At 52.7% G+C, this 24,487-nt stretch overlaps 2 protein-coding genes across 2 annotated transcripts; both read right to left on the reverse strand.

Annotated features, from left to right (window-relative positions):
• Nucleotides 1-253: 253 nt before the first annotated feature.
• Nucleotides 254-3,269, reverse strand: LOC139789538 (C-C motif chemokine 19-like). The gene is made up of 4 exons (XM_071730415.1): nt 3,094-3,269; nt 2,020-2,143; nt 1,556-1,652; nt 254-1,051 (listed from the first exon to the last, which is right to left on the reverse strand). Exons 1-4 carry the CDS (start codon nt 3,149-3,151, stop codon nt 1,031-1,033), a joined length of 300 nt encoding a protein of 99 aa, XP_071586516.1. The 5' UTR covers nt 3,152-3,269; the 3' UTR covers nt 254-1,030.
• An 8,134-nt stretch (nt 3,270-11,403) lies between these two features.
• LOC139789925 (C-C motif chemokine 21-like) lies at nt 11,404-13,187 on the reverse strand. The gene is made up of 4 exons (XM_071731061.1): nt 13,040-13,187; nt 12,507-12,621; nt 12,200-12,387; nt 11,404-11,872 (listed from the first exon to the last, which is right to left on the reverse strand). The coding sequence occupies exons 1-3, from the start codon at nt 13,107-13,109 to the stop codon at nt 12,219-12,221; spliced, it is 354 nt and encodes a 117-aa protein (XP_071587162.1). The 5' UTR covers nt 13,110-13,187; the 3' UTR covers nt 11,404-11,872; nt 12,200-12,218.
• Nucleotides 13,188-24,487: the final 11,300 nt, after the last annotated feature.

The following is a 24,487-nucleotide window of genomic DNA, read 5'->3' on the forward strand; positions in this document are numbered from 1 at the left end:
ACCCCACCTATGCAACAGAACCCCCTGGAAACCTGCTCCAGCATCCTGATCTGCCACTCCAAGGTGCTGAGAGACTCCCAGGAGAGACTTCAACTTAGCTGCTGCAGAACATGTTCCTCACCCCTATGTCCTTTTCCCTAGCCTTGCACTCCAGAGCAGCCCCTTTGTCATGGCAGCACTGGCCATACACCCCTCCCTTGGGCTCAAACACAAGGCAGGTAAACCACTCACTGGCTTTTTTTTTTATTATTACTTAACAAAATCACAGTACAATTAAAAAGAGGTAAAAGCAGCAGCTTGCACAACAAAATGGTTGCATTCAGCAGATCTAGGAAAGCAGCACAAACACAGCTCTTGCATCCATGCCCAGGCAGGCTGGGTGGGGGACCAAGAAGGGAAACAGTGTCCCTGAGGAAAGCAGGGGCCAAGGGCAACATCCCTGCCTGCTCTGCCCTTGCCACATTAATATAGTTCTGTTTCTAGTTGCTCAAGGAAGGGCAGGAGATAAAACAGCACAGGGAAGTCAGAGAGTGAGGGACGAACCACTCTGCCCAAGGGCATCTAGGTTGTGCTTAGCAGTGGAGCATGGCCAGTGAGGAACACCTCCAGCCCTCTCCTCCATCCTCACACTTTTCCCTCCTGGCAGGCCCTTCCCAGGGATGCAGAAGGACTCAAGCTTGTGGCTTGACAATGAAAATCAAAAGGATCAGACAAGTGCTAGAGATCACAGCTGCTGTAGTAAAAGGGAAGCTGAGACCCTCCAAACTCTTCTCACAGAATAAATCCATCAACCATTTTCCAGGCTGCAAAGGAGTCAGAGTTTCTGGTCTAGCATCCCCTAGTTCAGCCTGATGCAGTCTGTTGGGCCACACCAGAGACAGAAGGAAGAAGAGAGAGCAGGCAGGGCTCTGCCCAGTCCAAAGCACTTGCAGATGGAGTTGAAAATAGGTGGTCTCCACAAGCTTCAGATTCACAGCTGGAATTTGGCCCCACTACAGGTGCTGGGACTGGTCACAGGTTTCTTCAGAGTCTACTTGCCCTGGGGACTGGCCTTGAGAAATGAAAAGAACATGTGTGATGAGTGTGATCCTCTGGGCAGGAACCCCCCTCAGAGTTCCATCCCCATGGCTGGTAATGATCATCAAGGGGTGACCACCCTTGGCTGAACCATGGAAGTGTAGCACCCACCAAACTCACTGCAAGGCCTTCCCATGGAGATGCATGAGCTGCAAGCTCCAAATTTGCAGGGCAGAAGTGGGGAGCAATTTGTTCCCAGGGCCTTTTGCTGTGTCATCTGTTGGGCTCAGCCCAAGGTGGCATTAAGTGCAAAAGATGGTGACTGGGACAAACAGCCCCAGATCCTCATTTATTTTGGGTGGAAGAGGGATTTCAGAGGAACCATATTGTTTCCAGTTGGAGGGAGCATTGTGCCTTATTAGAGCACATTCCAGAACAACCCAGCATCCCAGTAAGAGTGGGACAAGCCTGTTTGGTGGCAGACAAATCCACCCTCCAGCTGTCCCTGTTGCTGTCTGAGCACAAGGATGGTTCTTACCCTCCTGGCAGAGCTTGTTTTCAGCTTTGCTTGGAGACGAAGTACCCATGGGGCCTGGGGAGGGGCACAGAGGCGCTTGCCCTTTGTGGTGATGAACCTGTGAGGACCACGGGGGCAAAAAAACCAGATGAGGTGAGCAGAACACTCTGGGGATACCCTGTCACAGCCCAAGCTCTCACGCACTGCCACCCACACTGCTCTCCTCCATCTCCACCTTGGGATGTCTTTCTTCCCTGAATTTTGTGCCAGGTTTTCTCTTCTTGGTAGGTCAGTCCTGCTCTGACTGAGCCTCTGATCTCCAGGATCTCTTCCACATCTCTACCTCATTCCCTCATCAAACCCAGCTCCAGATCTATCCCCCACCCAGCTCTGCCTCTCTCCCTACCTGCCTGCAGGTACAACCCTCAGCCATTAAAACCTCGGGGCTCTTGTCCCTTCAGGCATCACCACCCCGAGGCTCTTACACAGCAGCCGGGATGTCGCAGCCATCCTGCACCAGCTGGAGCCGGTAATCCCGCACAATCCGCGCCGGGATGGGCGTCTCCCTCGTCCGCAGGCAGCAGTCGAGGACATTGTTCCCGCCCTGCACTGGAGGAGGAACACATCACGCAGGATGAGGTTGCTGTCCCCAGCTTGGCTCTGCCTTCACCCAGGGGGAGCCTGCAGGGTGCGGGGGGATGCGGGGCAGGATGGTGCCCATCAGTGATGCTCTTGCACGCTGCCCAGGCTGCACAGGTAGCCGGGGGATTTGCTGCCCCGCCCCACCCCCAATGCCCCAGCGCCAGGAGTCCTTCTCCTGGCAGAAAGTAAAGGTGTTGAGAAGCAGGAGGCTGGCAGAGGGCAGCCCCTCTGCGCACCTGAGCCCCCAGGACCTGGACCGGGGTCTTGACCCCACTTAAGGACACTGCAGTACTGAAGGTGCCCATCCCTAGGAGTGGCTTCTGCTGTATTTGCTGGAGCATTCATTGGATTTGCAGCTATGCCATGACCAGCACACCCCACACCAAGGAACACAGCTGCCTGTGCTTCACTACAGGGTCACCCTCCAAGCATCGTGGTTCTCACTGTTAATGCTCATCAAGGCTAGTAGTGCCCAGGGCTACCTGTGACCCCAGGTAACAGGGTTTGCTGGAGCAGCTCAAGGCATCTGCCTTAACAAACTTCCTTCCTTGCCATCTGCACCCAAGCTGCCTTGACCCGGAGGGTGCCAGGGATGCTCCTCAAAGTGTGCAGGGGAGAAGCAGACCAAGGCCATCTCATCCCAGCACACACAAGCTGGGTTAGGGCACTGGGAGGCAGGATTGCTCCATGGCCTTTCCCAAGCACAGCTTTCCAGCCCCAGCACCCTGCAGGCTTCTGCCTGGACTTCTGACCAAGCAGAGTCCCTGTGGGGCAGGTTACAAGCAGAGGCCTCAGGAGGGCTGCAATAGAGACTCAGTGATGGGTCCCCCTAAAAGTCTGCCAGAAATGCAATAGGAAGAAACGGGAATAGACCCCCTCTAGTACAAAAGAAAGCATCCTGAGATGTTCCATCTTACCATCCAGGATAAGTCTCAGCACCAGGAGACTGAGGCAGAGAAGATGCAGCTGCTGCATTTTGCTGCCGAGTCTGGAAGAGGATGAGCTGGAGGCAGGGGTGCTCAGGGTGAGAGAGGCAAGCTCTGCACAGCTTCCATGCACTCTGCTGCTGGTGCTCCCTGATGCCTATTTATCCTTCCAGCCACTGGCTTTCACTTTCCTTTGGAGAAGGGTGGGAAGTTGCAACGTCTAACCATGGCTGGGCTTTAATATTTGAGCAGTTCCCGCATATTCCAGCTCCTTTCCCTGCAGCCTCCTTTCCCCCGAGCCAAACACCCCCCTGCCTTCTCCACAACCAGCACCCAGGCCATAGGGCTGCTGGTCAGGACCAGAGCAGCTCCAGAGTTCCTGGGAAATCACCCTGGCGCCCTGAACAATTACATCAGGGGGGGTCTCACCCCATGCACTTTCCAGTCCCTCCTCTGAGACATCTCTGGGATGTCCCATTAGATACCACACGGGTTCAACCCACTTGATGCTATCAGGGACAACTTACCCCAGCCCCATTTTTGGAGGTATATATTGGTAGTGGGGTGATGCCTGACTCCCCCTGAGCTTCACCATCTGGTCACAGGAGCCTGGATGGCTCCTCCTGCCCTCCTCAGTGCCTACATCTGAGACTGCCATCTCACAAGCCAAGATTCATCCTGGTTTCCAGGTGGCCCTGTAAGCAGGCTCATGGCCAAAGGCAGCTACAGAGCTTCTTGTAAACAGGTTGTTTTTTTTTCAGCACAAGAGCAGAAATCCCCCACTGAGGCTGTGTGCAGAGCACAGGGTGCCAGAAGCCCTCCGGCTGCATCAGCACTGGAGGAAGCAAAGAGCAGAGCTCCTGCTGCAAAGCTTCCCCAGAGAACAGGGACTGGGGCTGCTTCTCCTGGAGATTGATGACTCAACATGAGTGCCACCTGCAGTGATGTCCCTTAACCAGCCTACTTCAGCCCTGGCAGGTGCCATGTGGGATGGCTGAGAACAGTGAGGTTGTGCAGCCTGGAAACGGTTGGGGTGAAAGGCGTCTCTGCTTCTAGCCCACTGCCTCATAAGAGGTTTGGACAGACTCCAGAGCCAGGCTATTCTTGGAGGGGCCATGGGACAGGAAGAGAGGCAACAGCACAGTTCCACCCAAGGGAATTCACACTCATAGTGGGAAATGTATTTCTCCACCAGGGGCGAAGAAGTTCTAGAGCAGGACCACCATACCTATGCCTTTTTCTTAGCAGAGAGGGCTGCACAGACCTCACACAGACACAAACACCTACATGGGGACAAGCCACAGTGACTTAGTGTCAGTCATCCTGTGGGTTTAGAGACAAAGGGCTCTGTGACCTGAGCTCCACTTGATGACCTCGGGTACTGCCAAAGGGATGCCACAGCAGGGAGGATGCCAGATCCTGGCTACTGGTGGCCAGACCTCTAGAAGCAACCTGTCCTAACCCAGAGCTGGCTCCTCCCCGGGGGCTGGATTAACAGCTCGAAGCCTCTTTTGAAGAGGGCACCACAAAAGCAGAGCCCTGACTGACCGGTGAGGGATGATGGGGATGCTGCCCCATGGCAAACCCGCATCTGCTTGCATGTTCTGTGGGTTTGGCAGCTACTGCAGCTTACGTGAGGATGCTAGAGGTTCCATCCTGTGGGACCCTCCTCTAGGCACTGCAGGGGTCCTGGTCCCCCTGGCAAGCGGGGTGGTCCCCTGCCATTTTCCAGGCACAAGGAGCTCCCACCCACCTCAAGTTGGGAGCAGCATGCTCAGTGTTGGGAATGCATCCTCAGGAGATTAACTTTTAATTATTCCTGTCTGCAGGGGACCCCCTGCCCCGGTGCTGCCCACAGTCCCTGCTGACACATGAGCAGGAAAGAGATGTTCTGCCTCCTCCCAGCAGCTGTCTGAGTGCCAAGTGAGTGAAAGCATGGCTTCTCCAGGCAATGCTGCTTTGCAGGAGGGCATGGGAGTGTGAGGAAAGGGGCTTTCCACTCACATTGTGAAAGGGGAATGTGATGGGCTCCCCCCTCTCACTGGGGTCAGTGGGATTTCTAAGAGAATGGTCATCTCAGAAGAACATCCCTGCAGCATGCAGGGAGGTCAGTCCCATTCTTGCAGGGCTGAGCCTTGGGGACCTGTAGAGACTGTATAGATGGGGAAGAGAGGAAGTTTTTGGGTCCACGCTCTTCAGAAGTTTACATGGGCAGAGAATGGTCAGGGGGTCCTGCGTGATTTGGGAAGAGAGGAGATCATCCTGTGTGCTGACCCAGTTCAGGTTCATCCAGGGCAATTTGGGAGCACTGGAGCTCCAGCCCTAAGGACACCACAGTCCAAATGAAGCATCCCTCAACGCCCATCCTTGCAGAAGCCTTGATAATGCAGTTATTAATTAAAGTGGAAACCATGCTTGGAAGAGGATCCTCATGGGAAACCACAGAATCATCACAGAATCGTCAGAGTTGGAAGGGACCTCTAGAGATTGTCTAGTCAAACTCTCCCACTAAAGCAGGATCACTTAGAGCACATTACACAGGACTGCATCCAGGCAGGTTTTGAATATCACCAGAGAAGGTCCAAGACATCAATACGTAACTGGGTCGTGTGGGCACCACCTCCATCCCTGGCCTCTGCCTGTGGACCACCAGCCACACTACCAACATCCCAGAGACCTGCCAGTTGTAGGAGCAGTCCACATCAGCTGCTCCCTACACAGCCCATGGGCTCCAGCATCCTCTCTGGGGTGCACTGTGATGGTCTGCTTTCCACCTCTGAGCTATGGAGCTGGAAAGGGCAAAGGGGGAATTTCAGCATATTCCAGGCAAAGACAGTCCCTGGGGCAGAATCTGGCCTGGCTGCATTCACTTCATTGGGAAATACTGGGCAGGAGTTGCAGCTGATTCAATTTCCCTCTCAACTCCCACCATGAGAGTGCCTCCCACACCAATCCCATCACAGCCCCAGACCCTCTGTGACATGGAGACTGAGATCACCACCAGCCCACAGGGCTCAGGGCCCCAGTAGATCTCCTCTAGTTGAGGGGACTTGGTCAGTCCGATTCAAAAGGGGTTGCAGAAAGGGAGAAAACAAGCCATTACTCTGCCCAGAGGATGCAAAGATGGTCCTGAGTGTCTGGCTGAGATGCAGAAAGGTGCCAATTCCTGCTCTGTCAGAGCCCATCCAGGTCCTAACACTTCTTGCCTTGAGTGCCACTGATGCTGAGATTATTGGGGGCTATGGGCATCAGGGTCCAGACCCTTCAGCTGTGTCCTGCTTGACCCCACAAGGTGAGCAGCTATCACTCAAGGTCCCTGAAATGCCTATGTCCCTTGGCAACACCTTTGGGCTTCAGAGTTTCCCAGCTGGGTGCTTTCTGCAGGTGTCCTTGGACATGTTATGACGGCAGTAGCAGGATGGGATGGACCTGGCTCCCTGTATCACACGGTCTGTCCTTCTCTCTGCACCCTGTCAAGGGGTTTCAGGAGAGAATGGGCTGGAGAACAGCTCAGAGATCTGTGATGCCCCATGGGTCTGCAGACCAAACTCACCTGCAGACAGTGCCAAAATCACATGGAGTGGACCAAAAACGCTGGGGACTGCTCTGTTGGCAGCTAGGCTGACATCAGGTAGAGGAGACTGTGAGGTTCTTGGTCTGGTGCAGCTCTGGGACATGACTGTGTTTGCCCCCATGCAGGTCATCCTCAGAGGAGACAAGACCCTCTTCCACTGCACCTTGGAGAGCTGCAGCCCAGGAACAAGGCTGCAATCCCTAGCAGGATGGGAGGGGAGGGAAGTGAAGGAACCTGGAGGTTTGGGGAAGTGGAAGGAAGACCAGCAGCACAAGGACTCCCCAAGGCTGAGGATCTCCAGTCAGCAAGATGGAGAGCAGGGAAAGAAGTGCACTTGGGGACTCAGTGCAAGGAGAAAGGGCTGAGAGGAGGCTCTGGGCTGGGGACAGCCTGTGCCAAGGTGTGGTCAGGACTGGGAAATACCTTGGGCCAGGGAGGGTAGGAGCCACTATAGCCCACCACCCACTTCTCCACCTCATCTCTTCTCTCAAGACCATGGCAGACCCCAGGAGGGCCATGGAGAGAGCACCAAAAGGAAACCATAGACCCTCTAGCACATGAGGCCCAGAAACAGCCCTGGTCATGCCTGGGGCTGCTGCAGCACCTGCATTTCAGGAAGAGCACAGGATGTCTGGCCAAACCTGGTGTGGGAGTCTTTAGGTCAGCCTTGCTGGAGCTCAGCCCATCATTGCAGCCCAGCAGTCTCCACTGCTGGACGAAGCCCAGAGCATCATCTGTGCATCATCTGACCTGAGCCAATCATTTGGCCTGGGTTCCAGACTTCTTTATTTTCTGTCTTGTCTGGCTACTTTCTGCTGTCACTGAAGCCTTTCTGCTCCAGAGTGGGTTGCCAATCTCTCCTAACTCTTTTTGCTCTGCTTGACACATCTCCAACATCCACACCTTTCCTGCAGAATGTCCAGGGGACCATCGACCTCCCTTGCACACCTGCTGCCCCATCACACAGGGCATTGGTGCTGGGCTGTATTTGCACATACAAAGACCTTGCTTTGCCCCACAGTGGGGTGCAACTGAACCCTCCACCTCTGCTCCATGCAGGATCACAGTACAACATCCCCTTTATGTCAGAGTTTGTGGATTCTGCTCATCCATGGGGCAGATTTTGGTCCCTGCTGCACACTCCAGATCCCAGCCCATTTCCTCTCCCTTCAGTCTCTTCCAGGACATCTTCTGAAGATGTTTCACTGGTACCATCTCATTGTGGCAGCACTGCAGCCACCTGTCTCACTAGCAAGAGGCTCCCACTAACCCTGGCACTTTGGTTTCCTTAAAATCAGTGTTCTGCAGTGAAGTTGGAAGTGGTGTGCAAGCACCCACACTTGTGCAGGCACAGGCACATGTTGGGCTGAGTTTGTGCATCCATGCCCATGTGTCTTCCTGAGCAGGTACCCGAGCACAGCATAAGCTCTTCCACAAAGCCCTGCTTTTAAGGTAATTTTCAGGGTCTTACTGAGCATACTCCCCCCCATGGGCATGTCCTTATAACCTGTTTTAGCCAAATTCCCACCCACCATGTGAAGGAAAAGAAAAAATACACAAAAATACACATGCAATGTTGACATATGCAGCTGCAGAGACATGAGGATACATTTCATGTGCCAGCCTGCTCCTCCCATCTGCTTTTGTTTTGCTGCTTCTGCTGCTTTTAGAGTTCTTCAGCTGGACATCACTTATAGGGCTGTTTTTTTTTTTTTTCATTTTTTTTTTTTTCAGTCATTTCACAATCTCCTGACACTGTGACCGGCAGAAGAGCTGTTGATCCAAAAGTGGGGCCCACCACCCTGTGTGTGAGAAGCCAATCCAGACACAGTTAGGATATTTACTTTAATACCCAGTTGTGCACAGGAAAGGCAGCTGGGTGGTACTGCACAAAGGGAGCTCAGCTTCCCGAAATACAGGGGACACTTTTATACACAGAAACTTGTCAAACTGCTTTATCTCTCATTGTATTCTATCATTCCTTTACACGAATGGCTGACTAGTTCTTTGCTCCCATCTAAAATGATAGTGCTAGAGAACTTCCCTATGCATGCTCAGAGTGGGGGGATGTTTGTCAGCTGGGGTCCCTCTAGCCCATGGGTGGGCATTTTAATATGCAAATATGTTCTGGGTTGATGTGGTGCAGGGGAGGGCATGGGTCCAGTAAGAAGATGTTGAAAGCTTCCTCAGCTCCAAAATGCCCAACCCCACCTCTGGCCAATATTGAGGACATCAGTGAGAATGAATGCACCTCCACCCATTGCAAATCTGCAATTAACATATTTAAGAAGAGGAAACAACTATCTGTAAGACTTCAAGGCAAAAGAGGGATGATGAGGAGGAGAGAGCAATACTAGGGAACCTGAGAGCAATGCCAGAGCAAGGTTGGTGAAGAAAGAGGAGGAGAGGGGGCCTGAACAGAGCTATTTCCCTACATCCTGTGGTGAGATAGCAGCTGTCCTCCTGCAACCCATGGAGGAGCACAGTGGAGAGTCCCTGAAGGATCAGAGTGGAGTAGATGTGGATGTGCAGCCATGGAGGACACTGTGCCAAGAGGAGGGGACTTTGCCAGAAGCAGCTGTGACTCGATACCTGGTGGGAGTGACTCACGTTGGAGGGGTTTGCAAAGGACTTTATCCCATGGGATAATCCTTCTCCCTGAGGAGGAAGGAGCAGCAGAAACAACCTGTGACATCCTGACTGTAAACCCCACTCCCTGTTCCCTCGTGCTGCTGGGGGGGAGGAGGTAGGGATTCCAAGAACAAAGGAATTTGGGCCCGGGGAAGCAGGGAGGGGTGGGGGGAAATATTCGAGCTCTGGTTTGTGTTTTCTCTTTGCCGTGTTTTGCTTTGATTAATGATAAATTAAACTGATTTCTTTCCCAAGCTGAGTCTGTTTTGCCTGTGACTGTAATTGGTGAGTGAGACCTTTCTAGTCCTTGTCTTGATTCACCAGGTTGTAGGTGGATTTCCTCCTTGCCATCTTGAAATGGGGGAGAGGAAGTGAGTGGGTACATGGCCCTTTGTTACCAGCCAGTCCTAAAACATGACATGATACATTAATAGGCTCATGGGATGTTAATGGGGTGAGTCTAATCAGTCACTGTTTGCTATCTAGTGCTCAAGGATATAATCAAGGCAAGTTGTGGGGAGCACTTGCAGGCTTACATCTCAAGGGTGGGCTGTTGACTACTTGGGATATGTTTTTCTCTTATTCTTGCCGCTTCACTGCTATGCGAGCTCTGCTATTATTTTACAAGTGTCTTTGTTCTCTTTCATGTGACTTTCCCCACAAATGTACTTGTTTCAATTCATAGCCAACATCAGAAGGAGTCCAGGGCTATCCTCACAGTGCTGGATGCAGCGTGTTCCCCACAACCCCAGGGCTGGCTTGGCACTGTGTGCTGGTGTCAGTTCCCAGGCTCCCAGCACAGCCCAGGCCAGAGCACAGCTCATTAATAACTTGGTTTAGTGCTGTTTTCCCAAAGCAGCCACAGAGCATCTGCTTTTACCAAACAGTGCTTGTTCAGAGAGTCAGAGTTGGAGGGACAGGCTGAGACACCAGCAAAAGAAGCCCTGTGAAAACACCTTGTGCCCCCGTGTTTGCTGGCACCTCAGGACCTCTCTGTGGGGACAGCTCAGCAGACAGGACATCTTCACCCAGCTGGGCAACACAGCTGCAAGAGAGGGGACTTGTGCAGTGCCCCTCCCCTGTGCCAGCAGCTCCTGCACCCCATGGATGCAGCACCAAAGGGGGGCTGCAAAAGTCAGGAGAGCAGCTCCCCATGCAGCCCTCCCTGCCCCTCCCCTTCGGCAAGTTCATCACATCAGCCAGAAAAAGTGAGTTTGGTTGTAAAGGATGTATTTTATTGCCTCCCATCCTGTCCAAAAGCCTGAGACATAGTCCTCCCATGTGGAGGAAAGGGCAGCATGGAGCCAGCCCAACCTCCAGACCATGCTTGGGGCCAGTATCTTGGACTTCACAGTTTCTTTACACAGCCACAAAATCATAAACCTAAATGACCATCTAATAAAGCAATGAAGCCAGATAAATGGTTTTGATAGAAAGCCTCAGGTCCAAGCTTGACTCTAATTACCACACACAGCCTGTTTTGATACTGTTAGGCTGATACTCTGCAAATCCTATTATTGCAATTATACAACTTAATAGACCTTTACTGACCAAAGTCCACATCTGAAGTCTCTGCAAGCTGACACCACTGCAGCTGTTGTAAAAATCCCTTCATCTTTCTCCTCAGCAGGCTGGGGGGAGTTTACAAGCATGTGGAGATGGGATTTCTTCACCAGCTCTGTCCTGCAGATCTCTCCCTGCTCTAATTGCAATATCATTTTACAAAATATTTGTGAGAGCTGCTCTGAAACAGTTGCCATGTGTCTGCAATGGATATTGCAAAGTCTTCCACCCACCCCACCTGCACAGCCTCGTGTGCAGTTTTCACCATGAGCTTATCAGGCTTGGGAAAAAAGTAAATGAGAATTTAGTGAGGTTTTTAATCCTGACTATCTTTCTTCAGACTGCAACAACATGTTTTAAAAGCTGAAAGGAAAACTTAGAAGAGCCCATACATGTAGCCATACTGTCACACCCCCTTGTCTCCAAACTCTGCATCTCAGCACCCAGCAAGCATCCCAGACAGGGACACATGGACATGGGAGCTGCCTGGCACCCCACAGCCCTGCAAGCTAAAAAGGAGCAAACACGTGAGAGGGAATGCAGCTCTTATTTATTTGGTATAAAAATAAGAACAATCCTCTAGAAAAGCCAGCCTGCAGTGTAAAGGATACTCTGAAGCACCAGGAGCCAGAAGTAGAGCCTTGCAGGAAGACTGTATGAAAGCAGAGCTTTTAAATATAAAAACAAATGTATAAAATCCCCCAACAGAGTCATAGGAAAAGCTGCCATCCTGCTAGGCTACAAAAATCCCCTCTGGTGGGAAGACTGCTCATCTCCCAATTGGGGCTGTGGCTCAGCTCCCATCTGGGTCCAGGTCCTCACTGGCCTGGCTGTGGGGCAAGTGAGGACCTGGGTGACCCCTTCTGCAGAAAGCACCCAGACAGTGCAGGGGGTCCCAGCTGGGGAGATCTCTGCAGCAGGAACGGCCCCGGGGCTGGTGGGCAATCACTGGGTGTCCATTGCCAGGCGGTGTGTCAGTCATTTATGGGGAAAGCATCAGTCCTAGAGGGCAGGAAAGCAAGGAGGGGGTGGTGAGGTGGAGAGGGTCTCAGACAGAGTGCCCACCCCAGCCCAGGGGGGTGTTGCCTTCTCCATACCCAAGTATTGCCTTGCTCCCAGCAAAAAATCTGATTTTAAGGCAAGCACAGACCGGGAGGGAACTCTGCCCTAAAGACCTCCATGCTCCAGCCAGGGCTGTGGCAGCCCTCCCAGGCTCAGTCCCAGGAGCTGGACATCCATCTTCCCATAGAGGGATGTCAGCATGGGGGTCAGCACCCTCACACCATCACTCTGCTTCCCCCTCCTTCCCCCTGTCCCCCCAGCACACACCTACAGCTTCAGGCCTGGCTTAGACCTGCTGCTGCTTCGGCCTCTTGGGTCTGCCCCTGGGACGTGGGGGCTGCCCCTTCTTCTTGTCTTTCTTGCCATTCTTCTTCTTGTCCAAGTTCTGCATCGTCATCTGAACATCGAGTTTGGCGGGAGAGGCACAGATTTTCTTATTCCTCCTGGTGGTAAACCTGGGGGTGCAGGCAGAAAGGTTTGCTTGGGGGTGGGCACAGGGAAGGACATGGGGGGAGGGAGGGCTCAGCTGGAGCCAAATTGCTCCAGTTCCATCCTGACCCCACGGGGTACTCACACAACAGCATGCAGAGGACATCCTGACTCTGGTCCCTGGAGTCTGTAGGACTTGACAATGCTTTCAGGGACAATATTCTGGCTGTGCTTCAGGCAGCAGTCTGAGGCTGAGGGGCCTGGGAGCAAGCAGAGCATGTGGCATCTCAGTCCCTTGCCAAGCCAAGGCACCTTCCCAGCCCTGGGGGAGCAGAGTACGGCCAGCAGACAGCACAGAGCTTGCTCGGTGTCACTGGTGGAAGAGATTCTGGGGCCGCAGCTCTCAACCCTGGGACCCAGTTCCAGGTTGGATTCTGATCCAGAGTGACACCGATTTCACTGCCAGCAGAGGGGAAACTGAGGCAGGGTACCTTGCAAAGGCACTTCACTTCATCCCCCTGCCCGTGCTGCTCAGCTTGAGGGTTCTGTTGCCCGGGCACACACACACGATCCCAGCCCAACGAAGCACTGCAAGCCAACGCCGTACATTCCACCCAGATACACCCCGAGCACCCACCCCCCGCCCCATCCCACCCAAGAGGGCTTCGAGCTCCTCACCTTGAGCCCAGACCATGAGGAGGAAGGTGGCAATAAGCAGGAGCAAAGGCAGGAGGAGGCGCGGAGCCATGGTGGGTGAGGAGCCGGGCACGGCCGGGGTGAGCGGGACCGGAGCTGCTGCCTTGTGCTGAGGCTGCTGCTATTTATCTGCCCAAGCTTTGCTTTCATTTTCGGTCAGCCTGGCAGTCATCCCACCAGCCGGACGAGGGCTGGGTGAAGGAGAAGTGGGAGGGTGGGGGGATTCCTGTAAACTGCGAGACCCTCTTCTCTTTTTTTCCTGTTTTTCCTTTTTTTTTTTTTAAGATGTGCCCCGTCTTGTTTCCAGCTGCCCATCACAGCATGGGGTGCCAGGGGGAGGACACACCGGAGACACAGCCTTCAGAGCCACATGAATTCACGGGCTCCTGTGTCCTTCCCACTCCTCCAGCCTGCCTCTACCTGCTCTTGGCAGGCTGGGTGTTGCTGCTTGCCTGTTTGTTCTCCAGGCAGGGACCTGGCTGGTGTCCAAGCCACTAGGGAAACGAAAAATCTCTTTTGTTTCCCCACCTTGAGCTGTGATACTAAGCCAGCTGGCCACCCCATGAGTGAGTAGGGACTAAGGGTGACCCCACATCCCAGCCATCCATCCCTGTCCATCTGTCTCAGGGACCTCCTCTAGCAGCTGAACACATCTGTAGGGACGGGATGTGTGGGGACAGGGCTGGGGGAGATAGCACAGCCCACCACACACTGGTGGTGACACCAAACTGGAGAGCTGATGTTGATCAAGAACATCCACAAGCTGGAGGAACAGGCTGATGGGAACCTCCTGAGGTTCAAGACAGACAAAATACTCAGTCAAGATGGTGTTACCTCATGCAGCAAGACAGGGGCTGTGAAGAAGTGGACCTTGAAGGAGCTGAACACCCCTGTGGTGGTAAAGGCCACCCAAAGAGATGACCATATAGCCAGACCAAGCCCTGAGCAATCCAGTCCTGCTCTGAGCAGCAAATGGACAGAGAGCTACACATTTTCTTGTGATCATAGTCTGGAAATGATCAAGAATGGAGATTTCCCAACTTCTTTGGACAACCTGTGCCAGTGCTTGAAATCTTCTCATGCTGAAAACATTTCCTTCTGTATTTAATAGTATTTCCTCTGATGCATCCAGTGCTGCTGCTTCTCACCCTGCCCCAAGGTGCCTCTGAGAAGAGATGGGTCCCAGCATCTCTCCAGCCCCCTAGGCAGCCTCCATCAGGAAGGATCTCCTTTCACCATTCCATCCCCAACTTCGCCACCCCAATGCTAACAGTTCATCATCATCCATCCTGGCCCTTTGTCCCTCATCCAACCCCAGTCCTGCTGCCATGCCAGTTGTGTTTGAGGAGCCCTGATGGGATGGAGAGCTCCAAGAGGGTCTCCTTGATGCCACTGAGGGCCAAGCCCTTTCCTTGGCCTCACTGCCTGCACCCTGGGGTGCAACCCTAGGAGTTCTCACATATTCCTGATAAGAATCATAAATCATAAGAATCCTGATAACTCATAAACAGTTCTCAAGGGCAATGAGTAACACAGGGGGAGACAAAGATGCTGCAGAAAGCAGAGTAGCAATTAGATGCCCAGGATCTCAGCCCCTCAGCAAACACGGGACAATGATGGAGTCAGGCTGATGGGGCTTAGCAGCAACTGCCCTGCAGCCTTCTCTTGGGCAAGGAGCTCTACAAGTGGCTGCGTCTTGCTGCCTTCCTCAGGGACAAACTAGGTGCTTGGGGCAGGGTAGGAATACAGAGCAGTGCTCTTGGAGCTTCCTCCATCACCTGTGCAGAAGAGAAAAAGGGAGGTCCCACACTGGTAGTACCCATGGGTCCAGTGCTCAGCTGAGGGGATGCAGCTCTCCACACACACTCATGCAGCACCCAGGTTGATGTGGTCTCAGGCAGCAGCCCCTTCAGGCATGAGGCAGGCAGGGACCATGGGCAGCAGTGGGTCAGCTATGGGTGCTTGTCCCCAGGGTGCCTGGCAGCATGGGGAACTGGCCCCTGGAGGTGTCCTGTGCACAGTCATCCATCCCTCCAAACCCAAAGTACCAATGGCATCAAGACAGGAAAAGGAGAGCCATGTGGAGTCACTCATATTGTCGTTTCAGCTCTTAATAATGCAGCCTCCACAGGAAGCAATGCCCAGCTGAGCACCTGGATGAACCCCCACCCCTGGCACATAGAATCATAGAATATTTCAGGTTGGAAAAGACCTTTGGGATCATCGAGTCCAACCAGCATCTCTACTCTACAAAGTTCTCCCTTAAACCATATCCCCCAACACTATATCTAAATGACCCTTAACCACATCTGGGGCACTCTCCCACTGCAGGTCCATGTGCTGGAGAAGCTGGGGGATCATTAATCCCACAGCCTTCAAGTCTGTCTCAGCACCTCTCTGGTATGAGGACAAGGGATGCAGAGGGAGGGGAGACACTTCAGGTTGCCCTCTGCATGGACCAGTCCATCCTAAGATTCTCTCTGCTACCAAAGGAGCCAGGAGAGCTCTGGGGCCCCAGATCCCTTCCTTCCAGGATCAGCTTCAGCCTCTGCAGCAGGCGCCTGGAAAGTCCCTGGCTCTCTGTGTGTTTTCAAGACAACTCAGCAGCAACATCCTCTGGCCAGAGGCCAGCCCCAAATGCAGCCTGAGCTGCTGAGGAGGGTCAGGGCACACTCTCCCTTCACAGCCATCAGTCTTTGGCAGTTTCGTGGATGCTGTGATCTGCACCCTGAGGAAAGCAGCCAGATGAGCAGACCCTTCCTCCAAGCTGTCCATGAAAGGCAGATTAGAGAGGACTCAAGAGGGACCAAAGGGCAGGGGTACTTGGCCAGTGCTCTGGCTGAGCAACACAGGTGCACCTGCATGCCTGATCAGCAGGGCCCCATGGAAACAGGAATGGAGTTCCATGCTCCTTCTCCCTGCCTGCTTCCCTTCCCTCAGAGCCCCCAGTTCACTCGTTTCTCCCCAAGACCCTTGCCTTGTCACTTGGCATCCTCTCCCCCCCCCCGCCCCCCCAGTCCAGGGAGCAAGCAAGGAGCTTCTGACAATGAAAGAGGATTGAGCATCTCTGTTTGCAGGCAACTTCTGGGATAGAGAGGAGCTGTGGTGAGTGGGGTTGGAGACAAGGATTTCCCTAACACCAGCAGACACCAGCATGTGCTCTGACCAGGTAAAATTTCTTGCACACACCCATATAAAATCCCATTTCACCAGCTCTGGCTCCTGCAGCCACCAGCTCAGAGGTGCATGATGGAATCAGGCATTCTCAGAGGCATGTAACCAGGCAAGGTGCTCCTCTGTGGTGTCCCATATGCAGAGAGGCTTTTCCTGTCCCCAGGTCCTGTGTCAGACCAAACCTTTGTAACAGGGCTTTGTGCAATGGTGTCTCCAATTATGTCTGCATGCTCAGGAAGCCCTCTGCAACCTAGTGATGGAGGGGCCTCCAGACTGCAAGAAGAGGGGAGGCTGTCCTAGGCAGAGACTCTGGTGCCCCTGCATTCCATGAGTGCAAAACCAGTGGGACCACAGAAAAAGCCACCAAACCTCCTTGCTTGTGAGCCTTTCCCAGCTGGCACTCCTGTGGCAACTTGCAGGGACTCACTCAAGCCTCCAACCCAAATTCTTCCCATGTTTGCACTTCACACCCAAGCACCAGCACCTGGAAGTTGCCTAAAAGTTACTGTCCTCACTTCCAGCATTACAGTTTCCTGGAATCTCACCTTGCAGTGCCAGGAGATCCTGTCTTCTCACCCTCTGCTCACCCAGCTCTGGGCTGCCCCTCTGCCCTGCAAAAGCCCCCAGCTCTCTCCTGCTCGACTACACCTGGGGTCTTCTCTCCAGGTGGCTCAGGGCTGGGGACAGAGGCTCCTGGAGTGGACTCAAGGGGAGCCAGCCAGGGGGACTGGGAATTTCCAAATCCTTCTGGATGCTGGCTCCAAGCTAAAGTCACTGCTAACAGGAACAGGGTTGTGCAGCTCCATTCAACCCACTGACCAGTGAGTTCCTTCCTGAAGAGCCCCAGGACCCAGCACAGAGGTAGTTTGCGAAGTCCAGAGTGGAAAAACCCCGTGGCTGGGAAAGGGAGAGGGCTGCCTGCCAGGCACACCATATAGAAATGCTGTGTAGTGAAAGGGTCCTGGGGAAACAGGGAAGAATTGCTGGAAGCACACGAGCTGCTGGCTGCTGCTCCATCCCCCTGCACTGGGGTGAGACTGATGGGAAGAGCAGGATGAGCACAAGATGCTGGGAAGAGCAGGGAAGCAGCTCCCTGGGAGTCCCCTCGCCACACATGGATGCTGGAGATGGACAGGCTTGGAGAGGGTCTTTGGCCAGAAGAAGTTTGACCCCCACACACACCCCCACACACAACTGGGGTGGCAATCTGTTTTCCCTGTGCAAAGAATTAACCCTTTAGATGTTAGTATGCCTGCACAGTGTCTCAGCTGCTTTGGGGGAGGAAAGGCTTGATGCTGGAAAAACTGCAGGGTGCTGACAAGCGGGTAGAGAGGGACACAAGGAGGTCTTGCACTGTGGAAAGATAATCCATTTCTACAATATTCTTTGTCCAGTGTGCAGTGCTGCCCACAGCACTCCCATTCACCCACAATAAAGGGACCAGGCAAGATCTGCATTTTGCCTCCCTGTGGAAAGCCCAAGGTTGCTCAGCTCTCACCCACCTTGAGCCAGGATTCACCTGACATGTTATCCTTTGAGCTCAGGCTGTTGTGAGTCTGCACACTTGTCACTATGTCAGCAGGAAACACATCCAGTGTCAAATACATATTCAGAGCCTGTCTCTCTGTGGTGCAGCAGAGACCTCCATGGGGTGGCCAAGGGTCATGCTGGGAGAGGACACAGAGAGGGGCTACCCATCACTTGGCAGTGATGCTAGGGCAGGAAGCAGATGCTGCAGGGATGACAGCTGATGCTTGGAAAATGTTTTCAAATACTGATCCCCTCTCAGCCCTTCCACCAACCACAGAACCATCCTCCCCCCTCTTCCGCAGAGAAGCCCCTCAATCCCCCACCCAGAAATCCCACAGTTCCTTGTATGTCGTAACAAAACCTATGGAGACTGGCACCAGCTTTTTCTGAAAGTGGAGGTGTAAGGAGTGATAAATCCTCTTATGGGAAAGTGATCAGAAGCCCCTAAAGCAAGGCATGCCATGGGTACCAGCCAAACCAGGAGCTCTGGGTGGTCTGGGATGGGTGGGATGTCTGGGTTCTGTCTGGGCAGGGATGCACACATTGCATACGCTTCATGCAAAGGCGTTGTCCTGGTGTGCAAATTCAGAGCAACTTGAGAAACTGCTGGAAAAAAAAGGCTGTCTGAGTGTTGTCAGAGACAAAACCACTCCTTCTCCATCTTGGAACATCGGATTTTGTATGCCCAGAGTCTGCCCAGCAGCCACTGTGCCCCATGCTTCTGGCATGAGCTCAGATCCATGGGCTGGAGAGCCCAGGTACAGCCTCCAGAGCAAACAACAGCTGGCACATGTGGCAAGTTCATCAGGAGAGGGGAAAAGAAGGCAAAAAATTAAAGATGGCCAAAGAGAAATGAAGTAAAACATCAAGAAGGCTCTGGAGAGTTTGTAGAAGCCAGTAGAGGAATATATATCTTCTGTACTTGAACACAGAAATTGTTTTTTGACATAGATGTTTCATAGTCCTTAGGGCCAGAAGATGATCCAGGGGCTGGAGCACGTCTGCTATAGGAGAGTCTGAGGGAGCTGGGATAGCTCAGGAAGAGAAAGAAAAGAAGAGGAGAGGAGAGGAGAGGAGAGGAGAGGAGAGGAGAGGAGAGGAGAGGAAAAAGAAGAGGCAAGAGGAGAGGGAAAAGGAGAGGGAAAAGGAGAGGGAGGAGAGGGAAGAGGAGAGGGAGAAGGAGTTTTTTGGTGCCCCTTCCCTGGAGCTGTTCAAGGCCAGGTTGGATGAGGCTTTAAGCAACCTTGTGTAGCTGAGGGGTGCCCTTCCTGTGGGAGGGAGGTTGGAGCAGATGATCTTTAAGGTCCCTTCCAACCTAAGCCATTCTATGATTCTATGGAACTGGATGGAACTGGGTATACACAACATATGGAACATAACCATGGAGCTGGATTTGCTTCTGCCAGGAATGAAAAGCACCAGAGTTCTGCCCCTGCTGATGGCTCAGCTGGCAACTCCAGCCAGGGAAGCAGCCACCCAAAACCCAGACACCAGTGGAAATTCAGAGAGTCATAGACTGGTTTGGGCTAGAAGGGTCCAGCCCCCCTTTCAATGTGCAGGGACACCTCCCACTTGGCCAGGTTGCTCCAAGCCCCCTTCCAACCTGGCCTTGAACACTTCCAGGGATGGGGCAGCCACAGCTTCTCTGGGCATGAGAGAAAGCAAAGAGAAATGAGACTAAGCCCCCCAGGGATAGGAGCTGCTGGACACCAACAGCAGACAGGGAATCACTGTGTTATCTGACAGCTTCAAGGGCCTCAGGCATGTGGACTTGGCATCAGAAGGAGCACGAGTGCCAGAAGCCACCAGAATCATGGATGGCTGAGCCCTTCCCAGCAGCCCGCACAGAGAGGAAAAAGTTGCTGGAAGAGATGGAAATGGCCAGGGAGGCTGCAGGGGTATCATTCTGCCCAGAAATAATTTAGAGCTAAGAAGAAGTTATGTACTCCATACCTAAATATAAATAGTCATTAACAGCAATTCAGAGCAGCAGGACAGAGCAAAAGAGATGTCAAAACCTGGCAATATCTGACTCCAGTTGAAGACATGAACAGTGACCTGAGGGCCATTCCTGAACCCAGGCAGACAGAAGCAGTGAAGAGAGGACTCCCTGCACCAACAAGTAGACCCAGATTGTGTATAGTAACTCCTCCCCAGGACACACTGGGCAGAAACTAACCCCATACATCAAAGATCTGGGGAGTCAAGAGTGGCCATTTGACCTGGCCAACAAATCAGTCTGTCCAGGAGGATGCAGAGATGCAGGAGCACCCTGCTGGACATAAAGAAGTGTAACAGTTTCTAGCTGAAAACAGCAGATATAGATTAGATATTATGAAGAAAATAATTCCTGTAAGGATGGTGAGACACTGGCCCAGGTTGCACAGAGAAACTCTGGCTGCCCCATCCCTGGAAGTGTTCAGGGCCAGATTGGATGGGGCTTGGAGCAACCTGGTCTGGTGGGAGGTGTCCCTGCCCATGGCAGGGGTGTTGGAACTGGGTGATGCTTAAGGTCCCTTCCAAACCAAACCAGTCTGTGATTCTATGATTGTATGAACATAAGCAAAACAGTGTTTGGAGTTGGGATGCTGCTTGAGATGCCGCATCCAGCCAGAGACCTTCTGAGCATTTTGGTCCAGCAGGTGGCCCCAGGCAGTGTGAGATGGGCTGGGAACAGTGCAAGGGGCTGGAAATTCCCCTTGGGGCTGGGGGCCAGGAGAGGAGGCTGTTTACAGCAGGGAAAGAGCTGCAGGGCCAGAAGCTGGGAGAGGTCCTGGCGGTGTCTGCCTGCCAAAGCCCCACAGACCTGCAATGTCAGCTCTGGAAAAGTCATTTAGGCAGTTTGCAAGACTTGAGACCCAGGCATCTGGAAGAGGAGGAGATACACCACTATACCCCTCAGTGTGTCCCATCCCAACCAGCTGAGCAGACCCCACAGGCTGCAGAGGTGATCAGGGCTCTCAGGGAGAGACTGAGTCCCACATCCCCCAGGAGTGACTGACTGTGGTCACAGTCACAAAGGGGATTCCCCCCCCCCCCCCCAAAGTGTACCACGAGGGCTGCAGTCCTGATTTCCACTTGCAAAGGGCTCTGTTCCATTGCTGAAGGTCCCTGAGACAGCTGCCAGCATTGCAGACCCTCACATGGCTGCACCCAGGCAAGGTTAAAGAAACAAGGAAGAGGTCCACATGACAACTTGTTATTTTTGGTATTACTCAACAGGCAGGGGCAGCATCCTTGAGGCTTGCTGCTGCCTCCACTTCAGCTACATCCCATTGGACTCCTGTTCACACAGACAAACACCACAATCCCTGGAGCCCCTCAGGACACATCTCTGGCAGTTGTGTCCATCCCATGATCCTTGGCTTTCTCACTCCAGTCAGCAGGGAGATAAGTCCAAGCCCAGATCTTCCCATGGGCTCCCAGAGGGAAATCATTCAGTGCTTGTTCCCTTCTTTTCCCACTCTCTCCAGAGCCTTTATAGATTTTTTTAGGACTCGTGTTTAGTGCTGAGTTGGGCAGAATGTATTATCACAGACCAGGGGTAGCACAGCTTTACCTTAAGCCAGGATGATCTAGTGCTTTAATTTAGCTGCTTAGTGCCAGGAAGCAGCCAAAAACACAGCTTACATGATCCTCCTTGGTGGGATGGGGGAGAGAATCAGAAGGGTAAAAGAGAAAACTCATGGGTTAGCAGACCATTTCATAGGTAAAGCAGAATCTGTGTGAACAAGCAAGTCAAAGTAAGGAATCAGTTCATTTCTTCCCATCATCAGGCAGGCATTCAGCCACTTCCAGGAAAGCCTTTATCATGGTGATGAAGTGAGCCTTCCCCATTCCCCCCACCACTCCTCCTTCTTTCCCTCAGTTTGATGCAGACCATGACACCATAATGTATGGGATATCCCCTTGGTCAGATGGGGTCACCTGTCCTGGCTGTGTCCCCTCACAACTTCTTGTGAACCCACAGCTTACAGAAAAGCTGTGCAAACACTGGTTTGGTCACAAATCCAAAAAGCAGCACCATACAAACCACTATTAAAAAAAACCCCAAACCTAACGCTATACCAGGCAGAGCCAGTACAATCTCCACTCTTGATACCACTTTAAGTCATGCTCAGGTCCCACACAGTCCTCATAAACCACCACCCTCCTTCCCATCCCTTGATTTACATATAGAGGTATTATTTTCTTTTTCCATGCGTCAACCCTATAAAATGTCGATAAAACATTCATTTAATTAATTTAGCTTGGGCTCCATCTGTTATTGTGGTTAATCAGGACAGGTCCTCACCTATCCTGTTGTTGTGTTGTGTTGCATGAACACCTGCTGTGTCATTGACTTCTCCATGGGCAGCAGATACTTCAAGGTGTCCCAGCATGGCCTTACCCAATCCCTCAGTGTCTGTCTGCTGCAAAATGGGCATATCCATGGCCACAGACATCTTGGGGTGCACCTGCTCCTGGAGGTGGACTCAGCCACAGGTCACAGTCCCTTTGACTTGAGACCACACTGAAGTTCCAGCCTGCCCTGGCTGTCTGTCTGTCCAAGAGCATCACCACTCCTGTTACCAAAGTGGTCCCAGGCACAGCAGAAGAAGGTGACAAGCAGCACAGCAGCACAGCAAGCAGTGACAGCAGAAAGCAGACACTAACAAGCCCTGGGCTCTAACACACAGTGAGGCAAGCAAGACCCATGGCAAGCACAGGAGCCTGCCAATTAGTAGCTAAAGAGCAGCAGCAGCTATAAATTCAGTCTAACACACTCCAGTGAAATCTGTCACTGTCTCATACTCTTCAAGTCCCACTTTGGGTTCCAAAAGAGACTCATATCTGCCATATCTCTCATCTACACCCTATTGTTTCATGGTCAGAGTTTCCCCAACCCTCTCCAGCTCTGTCCATGATGATGTGGAAGTCCAGGTGGGATCCCTGAAGCACATACTTCAAGAGCCAATCTCCTGCTGTTGCTGAGGTGAAAGCACAAGAATCAGAGAGATCTATTTGGGCAGATGTGAAGCAATGGTTATCTTCACCCTGGATGACCACAGCAAGGAGCTATCATCAACTGAACCCGCTGTCATGATTTATCAGGTCAATTTCTTTTCCATGAGCACAACCCAGATAGCCCTGCTGTCCATCTTATTCCCAGTCTTAATAGTTTTAGCAGCAAAAAATGACCTGTATTTACAAAATGTGTGGCTGGAACAGACACTGGAAAATCACAGACAAGGCGTTTCAGTTGATGCATTCTTGTGCACAATCGGAACACTGCTTAGAGCATCCAGTTCTGCAGTCAACCTTTCAGAAAAAGCAGGGAAAAAAATGGATAAGGCTCTGAAAGAACAGATTTTAGAAGACATGATATATCATATCCAAGCCAGAACTCCCCCTTTATGCATGTGGGAAGCTTTAACAGATGTCTGTAATGGCACAGGACATTGTGCAGCTTTCATGGCCACCCAAACATTTTGTGTCACACCAGCTTTCCCCCTCAAAAAGACCCTGCAGGGCCAGACCAGAGCACAGGAAACAGCTCTCCATCTAGTTTGTTGGCCATGGCCAACAGTTTGACCTCTCTCATATCTACAACATCCAGCTTCCATGAGGAACATCACCCAAAGCAAGAAACATCAGATACCCCCTCCTCCCAGAATATGACAAGGAAATTCCAAGATGGGCAGGAGGGACCCCTGGTCTTCCCTGGGATGGAGAATTGGTGGCACTTGCAGATTTTGCAGAGGATTTCCAAAACCCCTAGGAAGACCCAGCTTGCTCTGGGGATGCCATCGGGTCAGAGATGAGGACGAATCTAACCCAAATGCCTATGACCTCCCCACACTCCCAAACTGTAAGCTGCTTCTCACTGCACAGGACCAAGTTGCCCTGAAAAAAAAGGATGTTGGGTGAAAAGCAGTGATGAAGATGGTGTCTCTTCTGAAGAGGAGCCCAAACCCTCCTTCTCTGAACTGGGGAGGCATACCACCAAACTGCCTTGGCCCATCTGGTACTTCCCACAGCCCAGAGCTGCCTCGTCCTGATGGGCTGGTGTGTCCTCTCTCCATCCCTGTGATGTGATTCCAGTGGCTTGGCAGGCAGACACCGCCAGGACCTCTCCCAGCTTCTGGCCCTGCAGCTCTTTCCCTGCTGTAAACAGCCTCCTCTTCTGGCCCCCAGCCCCAAGGGGACTTTCCAGCCCCTCGCACTGTTCCCAGCCCATCTCACACTGCCTGGGGCCACCCGCTGGACCAAAATGCTCAGAGGGTCTCTGGCTGGATGCGGCATCTCAAGCAGCATCCCAACTCCAAATGTTGCTTTTCCTGTACTCAGCTGGGTGCCTCTTCCACTCTGTCTCCCCTTAGAGACCAGTTTGATGGACACAGGAGGCCCTTTCCCCTGTGCACGGTGAAATGGGGAGGGTCCTAATGCAAGCAGGGCTGTTGTGGCAGGTAGGCACCAGGCAGAGGGACATCCCTGTGCACTCAAAGGAGATCTGCTCTGGTGGCAGTGCCATTGAGTGGCTCTACACACCCATGGGTCCTCACACTGTGGGCACCCTGAAGGCCCAGCTTCCCACCTTAGGACCAGTGGTTCCATCCTTGCCTCCCCCGATGGGTCATGTCCCAGAACCTTGGCAGCAGAGCAGACCCTGCACGTAACAGAGGTCTGGAGGAGCTCATGGTTGCCAAGACAAGATTCAGACCGGAACGTACCCCATGTATCCCA

The sequence above is a fragment of the Heliangelus exortis genome, chromosome Z (assembly GCF_036169615.1).
Source record: "Heliangelus exortis chromosome Z, bHelExo1.hap1, whole genome shotgun sequence".
Taxonomy (NCBI): domain Eukaryota; kingdom Metazoa; phylum Chordata; class Aves; order Apodiformes; family Trochilidae; genus Heliangelus; species Heliangelus exortis.